This window comes from Dromaius novaehollandiae, chromosome 3, assembly GCF_036370855.1.
Source record: "Dromaius novaehollandiae isolate bDroNov1 chromosome 3, bDroNov1.hap1, whole genome shotgun sequence".
Taxonomy (NCBI): domain Eukaryota; kingdom Metazoa; phylum Chordata; class Aves; order Casuariiformes; family Dromaiidae; genus Dromaius; species Dromaius novaehollandiae.
Window position 1 is genome coordinate 107693628 of NC_088100.1, and position 8754 is coordinate 107702381.

The following is an 8754-nucleotide window of genomic DNA, read 5'->3' on the forward strand; positions in this document are numbered from 1 at the left end:
CCATTTATTGCTGGTCATCAAATGATATGATTAAAAATTGCACATAGACTCAACATGCATATGTGACATGCAGCTGTTATTCACTTGACCCTTTCTATAGGTAAAGTACAGGGTGTATTCTTTCAGTTACAGTTACAAATCCACATGACAGCTCAAAGTTTGCTAGGTGCTTTACCAAAAAATCCCTTCTCTGACACTTGCTGGCCTCCCACTATAACAAAACACACTTTCAGGAGGAGAGGTAAAATACATCTCAACAAGAAAATTTGCAGATGAATGGTTGCCACTTCAAGGCACTTCCACATTTGCATCAGTCACCTGCCAGAAGTGATACTCTACAGCTGTACAGATTACATTTGTATTACAACTTTTGCGTATATTGAAAGTGGGTTGGTATTTTTTGAAAGGAAAATAAACAGAATTGTGGCTTTGGCTGGCTTATTTTCTTCCTTCTGGTAGCTTTGTCATGATGTCTTTACACTTTTGCCAGAAATTAACTAAAGCTTGGGGTGGGGGGGATTCATAATCAATTCTCCCATGTTACCTCCTGTTCAGAACTGAAGGTTCGCTGTATAGAGAACTAACATCCCCCTCATTGCTTTACTGTTTGTGAACGGCTGATGTTAGTAGATGTTGTCAGTTTAGTTAGTTGTATCTGTAGATGACTGAGTGTTGCTGATGTTATTTATAAGCATTTGCAATAGCCATGAATTCAAAAATTATTTAAAATGCAGCTGTCTACTATTGGTTATATTTGATAGACATGTAAAAATATGGATAGAAAATATGCAAGGAAGGAATTCAAGGGAAAATACACTAAAATCTACAAAGTAAATGACAGAGGAACAACAGTTAGTCAACAGCATATGAAAAATAAGCATTATAGATTCCAGAGGTAGTTACACTTATATAAACTTTCCATTAAAATTGCTTCTCTTCTCAGATTGCTAGGTCCTCACATATGTTCTTAAGATGGGCACATCACGGAAAAAATCTAGCATAGAAAAAGACTTCCCCAGAATGGTTTAGGCCTTAGAGCATTGCAGAATTCTCCACTGGTCTCAAAGGTTCATGTTATAATTGTAATGGAATTTAAAAGAACAGATTCTAGGAGTAATAAATAGTTCAGATAAATCTTAACCACTGCATGCTGAGAGGTCTTATCAGTTTGTGTTCCTTATATCAATTATTTATAGACTTGGCATTTCATACCTGAAAAAAAAGATACTGGAATGTGGAGTTTAATAGCAGCACTAAACATTTTTGGAAGAACTCATTACATATTAGAATAACTCTCATTCCTGGAAAAATATTCTTTTTCTACATGGAATGAAAAGCATAGATCTGTCACTGTTCCAGTGACTGCAGATCTGTATTGATATAGTCAACTGACCTGCTGCTAAACAATGGACCCAGGTTAAGAACTAAGACACTTAATCAGCCTAATTACCAGCTACAAAAGATAAATATCCCTAATTTTTCCTTTCAGACATAAATGAATGTGATGCCAATAATCCATGTGCACAACAATGTTACAATATACTTGGTTCTTTCATCTGTCAGTGTAATCCAGGATTTGAATTAAGCAGTGACAGAATCAACTGTGAAGGTAAACAGTTTTTTGTTCATGGAACCATGATCATTTCTGATTTATTTTCCCAAAAGTCTCTCTATGAATCAAAGGGTACAATTCAGGTGGAGCCACAGTGTTTGTGGGTGCAATTTCCAAGCACAAACCTTAAAACACTTATTTCTTATGCTGCAAATGTAGTTGCTGACAGACATACACACCTTAGTAGTTGCAGCTGCCTTCAGGTATGTGTAGATGTGGGTATCCTCACTTTAATGGTAAGTGCAAAACAGTACAGACATTATTGTTCAGATCGCAGCTGAGGAGAGCAGGCTTCTGAATGCTTGCTTCACAGACTCGCTTGAATTGTGTGTGGTCTAATTTTGATGACCATGAAAAGAATTGGAAAGGAATGCAAACCAAAAACAAGTGCAATTCTCTGTGTTGCTAGATTCCTCTGAAAATAATACCTTAAATTTGTGATTGTAAGGAAATGGCAGTTGTGCTTCTGAGGTGCTTTCAAGCCTGTGTATACAAACAGCATGTCTCCTGATGATTATACAATCAACACTTTATTTCCTCTGCCAGAGTCTCTACAGGGGTCCTCTAATCTCCTTTTGGACACATGATGACCTCACCCTTAAAGCCCATATCCTTTCTCCTGGACTTTGAGCCAAAGAGGTCTTTTTGGTTTACCACTGCACTCCTAAACAAGCCAGCAGAGCTATTACAGATGCTCCCTCTCCGAGGTTCTTAAGCTAATCCTCCTTGCAAGTGAAAAGAATGGGGAGCAGAAGTACGCAGCCTCCAAGGAAATTCTTGCCGTAAAATCAGGAACTGGGCTCAAGCCTCAGAGTAGGAGCATGTTACACTGTTTTTCGAGTCACTGCTTAGTTTTTCGTTCATTTAATTTAGTTTTGGGGATAATGACATACATTGTTAAATTCAGTTTCATGCTACGCTTCTCTGGCAAAGGACTGATGGTTACACAAAGATACAAAAAGCAAAAGAGAATGACATGGATCATTATTATCTGAAGACAAAAGAGAGGTCTTATCCTCTTTCCCAAAGAGCTACTCCATTGGGCTAGCACACAAATATAAAGACAATATTTTGGCTTGCTAGTTAATCTCAGATCTGTGGTTTTTTGGAGAGAATCACATTTTGGAATACTAAAAATGTAGATTCTATCTGCAGTTATTTTATCAAACCTGTTCTGAAGTCTTATGAATTTAACTTCTGCTTCCTCAAAATAAATGCAGTTCTCACTTTTGAAGATTATTGATAAAACATGAGTAGAACTAGCCTTTTTATTTAAAACTTTGAGATGTTAATCTGTACATTTCAGATTTTGGAGAAGGTGTTCCTTTCAGACTGGAATCATTTTTCTTCTGTTAAAACTAGCATTTAGTCATTATATTTCATTCTGCAACAAGTTAAATGCTAAAAACAATAACTTTAAGCCATTTTGATGCTCTGCAGATACTGATGAATGCAGAACTTCAAGTTACATATGTCAATATCAATGTGTCAATGAACCCGGAAAGTTCTCATGTGTCTGCCCTGAAGGATACCAGGTAGTAGGAGGCAGAACATGTCAAGGTAAGTGCCCTCATCTTAACAGTTTAAATATTGCAGCATTAATAACATTTTAAGCAAGACTAAGAATGCTTGCCATCTACGTGTTTATATTTCATGACAGCATTGTCATCATGCTACAGAAAGACATGTTGATAATGTGTTTGATGATTGATTGCATACTTTATATTAATTCCTTTTTTATTTGGATCCTTTACCTCAAACTCTAAATCCTTCAGATTCTGAGGACAAAGTATTCAATCTTTGGAACTGTAAAGTTAAACTTGTCTTGGATGCCTAGGTAGGGAGTCTAAGTTTCAGAGATAAATATCTCTGAAAAAAGTCAGGCCATTTGTTATAGATGCTAAACATGGCTTTATATCATCTGTTTCATTTTACAGAGTTTCCTAAATCCTGCCACACCAGAAATGAAAGACATATGTTCTCTCTGATAACAGGAAAAAAAAGTGTGAGAATGTTGAACAGCATATTGAATTTGTACTGTGTTTAGAAAATAAGTGTTCAGATCAGTTGTTCAGTTCTGGTTAGGTGCCAGAGAATGCCAGTATCATAATTTTAAAATCTATGCGCTTTTTCTCACTGAGGCTAGATGTCTCTCTGCATCCGATTATGAAACACCATAGGACAATGTATTAAGTACAAGGACCGTTATTTATGTAATACAGAACCTGATTTAACAATGCATTTTTAGAAATAAATAGATGCGCTAATTATTATCAGGAAGGGATGAGGAAATAACTCAAACGGTTTATGAAAATGGTTTTGTCTAGAAAATTCAAATTATTTTCATTCAGTTCTTAAGAATAATAGCTGATACTGAATGTTTGTGGTGGTTAGCCTGACATTCTGAAATCTATGTTTGTGCCTTCCCAGAGATTACAATTGAATAAACCCTTTCTGTGGCTGGGTTAGTTTCAGGACAGTATGTGGGTAGATAATAGTTGCGTTCTAGCACTGAAGGGATAACAGAGCATTAACAGAACACAAATGTGACGGTCCCTATCTCTGTTCAAGGTTATTTCCCAGGCAAAAAAAGGAAGACTCCGTAACCATTAATTAAACATTTTAGCTGGACCTTGCAACCCAGGCAATTAAAAATGAGATCCTGCAAAAGACATAAATTGCCTTTCTTTCTTTCTTTCTCAAGGCATCTTTCCTCTGTCTACCTTCTGCTACAAAGTGATTCGGCAATGCATCTCTTAGATTAGATTAGCTGATTAGAAACTTTACAGTATTCCTACAGTTGCATTATATCTAGCATCATTAATGTGTTTCTTTAGTCAACTAAGTATCTTCAGCAGACTTAATTAACACTCAAAAAGCAGGAGTGTTCATTTTCTGCATAGAGGGAACCCTTTATAGCCAGGCCCCAGAAATGCAGGCAAAGAAGACGGAAACGTGTTCAGTTTCAACAGATAAGCAGGTGGCTCCTTGTTTGTTCTGTTTGTTTTAGTTAAGACATTCATTGCGCCTCTTTCTTTGTAGCAAACTTTCATTTCATCTGCTTTCCTTGGGTTGGGAATTGACACAGTCCCTTTCTCTTCCTCTTAGATATAAATGAATGCGAGACTACTAATGAATGCAGAGAGGATGAAATTTGCTGGAATTATCATGGAGGCTTTCGTTGTTACCCAAGAAATCCCTGTCAAGAACCCTATGTCCTTACATCTGAGAAGTAAGAGAAACCACTTACTTTTTTAGGATTATCCTCAAAAGGCAACATGATCAAATACAACAGAATGCAAGTATCATTTGTTTGCAAGTATCATCAAAGGTTTCATCTATTTTTGTTTGTTTTTCAGCCGCTGTGTCTGCCCAGTCTCAAATGCCATTTGCCGAGAGCTGCCTTACTCTGTTGTATACAAATACATGAGCATCCGTTCAGACAGAACAGTGCCCTCCGATATCTTCCAGATTCAGGCAACCACTATTTATCCTAATACTATTAACACATTCCGGATCAAGTCTGGAAATGAAAATGGAGAATTTTATCTGAGAGTGAGTATTGGTGGGAGACAGATCCTGAGCAGGGCTTAAGAACCACTGGTACTACAAAGGCATTACAGTGCCTAGCCATTTTTGACAAAGCAATCGTGTTCCAATAAGAGTGATATCCTAACATCCAAAGTTTATCAGTTTTTTAATATTTCCTTACTAAATGCACTTGGTTTACCAATTTTAAAAAGTTTTTTCTCTTCTACATGACAACTCTATAAACAGAGAATCAAACTGTTTCTTTCAACTGAATACAACACCATCACAACAGTTTAGCAAGTCTATGCCACCCATGTCAGAGGTTCAAATTACATGCCTGTATGCTCTGCACTCTCAGTACCAACACCCCTTATATATTTTGCAAGAGGATTATAGAAAGATTCCTTGTGCTCTTTACTTATTTCTGCAAAAGGTCTCTTTTTTGTGAGACAATAAAAAAGCCAAAGAAGTCAAGAGTTTGGGATGGGGCACTGATTTCTGGAGTGCTAAGTTCAGGCCAGCTTGCAACAAATGTTTTGTGTTGAGGGATATTTAAACTTCTGCTTTTCACACAGTGCTGCAACTATTTCAGAAAAACATACAAGATTAAATGACTTATGACAGCGATATTTCCTGTTGGTATAAGGCAGTTTAAGTTGATACACTTTCATTCACATGTGTATCATCTGCTTAGGATTTTTTGAAAGAGATATCTGATTTTTTTGTAATGTTTACAAGTTCTTGGAAAATCCTTTTTGCTTCATCTATCGTTTTACACACAATAAAAGAGAATCAGCACAACACCTTCAGTCAGAAAGATTATATTAATTGGTAGGTTTTCATCTTTGTTTTTTCCTTCAAAGCTGAAGGCTGGGCAGTTTTGATAGTGCATCACAAAAACAAGCATATTGATACATGGTGTTTCCTCCTTATGCTGAGTTTTCTAAGATGGGAACAAGGAACTGCTCGTTTGAGTCTGTGACTTATAATACAACGCTCTAGATTATGAAATGCACATGAAAAACATAATGCACATTATGCGCATGAAAAAATCCATAACTACTCCCTCATTATGGACAGCTGTCAAAAGACCAACTGTTATTTGTTTAAAAAAAAATAACAAGTCAGCCACTATTAAAAACAAGATCACTCCAACTCTAGTTAGGATTAGACTCCAATGTAGTCTTCAACCTGACTTTCTTACATATTGTAATTAGATTTACTGTTTCAATCTTCTGTTGCCACCCAACAAGAAATCATGGGCCTTAAAATAGGGAAGCTTGTGTTTATTCCTGCCAAAGGACCACAGTAAACAAAGGCTCACTTAGTAATTATTCCTATTGTTTTCATAAAAGTCTGAACTAGGTATGTGTAGGGCTCAGATACAGCAGATAGCTTAGATTCATATGTATAGCCTATTCATTTCACATAATGAAAAAATATTTTAAATAGGTGAAGAGAGAGATAGAGATTATCCTTTTCGTATCACCTGTAAATTACAAAGCAGTTTAGCAAGCTGGTAGCATGCCAAGCCATTTTTCACAGGCAGGACCTGTAGATGTCCCCCAGCCACGTAACCCAAGCCTGGGAAAGGTGCTTCACAGTGGTGCGAGAAGGGGTTGCAATTCACACACGAGTTGCAAAAGTCCCAATGTTTACAAGGGGGACCGTAAGCTCCTAGAGCCACGACACAGACAAAGTTTCCCTCTGCTGAACACACTGCGTCACCACTTCTAAATACATTAGATTTCCCTTGGTTTACTTACTCCGCATATATTTTAAAAGCTGATAGATGGGAATAAAAACAAACACCATCCTGGATATATTAGCACTTTTCACATCCTTTAGGAGAGTCAGCATAACCAGAAACAGATTTTGCAGTGCAGTTTATTCCTCTGAGCCCTAGTCAGGTAAAGCTTTCCCTCCAGCAAAGCCAGGTGTGAGATTAGTCATGGTCATTTTAAAATGCTAAAATAATACTTGCACTGTGTATCTCTCAGTGCTGGAGACAGAGCATTTTTACAGTGTAGTAACACACAAGCAGTCTCTTGAAGCAACTAGGGAATCATTTTAGATTTAACTGAATTAAACTTTTTCTTCTTCTTCTTTCAGCAAACAAGTGCAGTAAGTGCAATGCTTGTACTGGTGAAATCACTATCAGGACCAAGAGAACACATTGTGGATCTGGAGATGCTAACAGTCAACAGTTTGAATTATCGTACAAGCTCAGTGTTAAGATTAACAATAATAGTGGGACCTTACGCATTTTAATGGTTTTCAATAACCCTTCACTGGCACTTAAAGCAGCCAAAGAATATTATCTTAAAGAAAGCACTTGCTATTTTATTTATAGATTTTGCTCTTTTTTTTTTTTTTTTTAAGATTTGTTTAGTAAGTTGATATTTGTAATCCACACATTACACCTGAAATTCAAAATTAGTAGGTGTGTTCCATATTATAATGTGGGCATTGTCACTTTCTGTATAAAGATTTAAATCTTTTTTATTACCTTACTTGGACTAGATACATACTATACTTTTGTATGAGAACTGTATGTTCATACTATCCTGTAAAGCTTCACATGCTTCTCCTAGCCAAGTAGGTCATGCAATTAAAAGGTGATCTTCTGTGTTGTTTCTATTTTAAATTCTAATGCAGCTACACTGACAATCTCAAAAGAAAAAAAAAACACAGTATCAAATGATATACAAAGTAATAGTTAGCTGATAAGCTAAAGTATATTTGTTCTTTTTAACTACTTTGTAACAAAAGTTAACAGTGAATAAAGACCTATTTCTTTAGACATTTATGTGCTATCAGTTGTTTTTTCTAATCCAGGTTGGGGGTAGATTTACATTGTAAGAAATATGTCACATTGGGTTTTTATATGCAGATTATGTTAAGCATACCATGGAATAACATTCCGTTTTCTCCAAGAAAAATAGACCATAGGAAGAAAATTTCTCTCAACGATGAAAGAAACTCCAAATGAAAAATCATCGTGCTGCGCACATGAATATCAGTGCTTTCTTCTGAGAACATTGTTTGTACTTATTGGTCAGAGGGGTACAGTATTTTCAAACAGAAATAACATGCTATTTTTCCAGAAATATTATGTTGCATACTAGGAATTGAGTGTATTTGCTTATTAAGTTATATCATATATTTTCAGGCACACAGTCCTGTTTCTGTTCTTATAACTCAGATGTGTCATGTACAGTGTTCATAAAATTTATACTAATTCAAGAACTAATAGCATCTTTTGTAATATGTAAAATCTTTTATTTCTTGTTTAAAATGTAACAGTTAATCCTTTGATGTACAAAATTTTTAATAAAGAAAGATATCTCTTATCACAGTGTATTTAGGCTTTTTTTTTTTTTTTGAGGTAATTTATTATTAGCAGTATTACAAGGCTGAGTCCTCAACTACCATAGAAGTCAAAGCTCCAGTGAATTCTGTAGTATCAGACTGATCCAGAATATCTCAATCCATACTGTATATTACTTCAGATAACTAAAAATGTTATTCTTTAAAAGGACAAACATGCTCTCTAGTGAGTTGTATTGACAAAGATTAAAAAAAAAAATACATATACCAACACACACGTT

At 35.8% G+C, this 8754-nt stretch overlaps 1 protein-coding gene across 3 annotated transcripts in view; it reads left to right on the forward strand.

Annotated features, from left to right (window-relative positions):
• The window catches only part of EFEMP1 (EGF containing fibulin extracellular matrix protein 1), a 54639-nt gene extending 46143 nt beyond the window's left edge, over positions 1-8496 (forward strand). For 2 of the 3 annotated variants that reach the window (XM_064509731.1, XM_064509732.1), the window contains exons 8-12: positions 1490-1609; positions 3053-3172; positions 4721-4844; positions 4972-5167; positions 7256-8496. In XM_064509731.1, coding sequence (XP_064365801.1) covers positions 1490-1609; positions 3053-3172; positions 4721-4844; positions 4972-5167; positions 7256-7414 — 719 coding nt within the window. In that variant the 3' untranslated portion in view covers positions 7415-8496. The remainder of the gene's footprint in view (positions 1-1489; positions 1610-3052; positions 3173-4720; positions 4845-4971; positions 5168-7255) is intronic. The other variant, XM_064509733.1, reaches the window with a different exon arrangement.
• Positions 8497-8754: the final 258 nt, after the last annotated feature.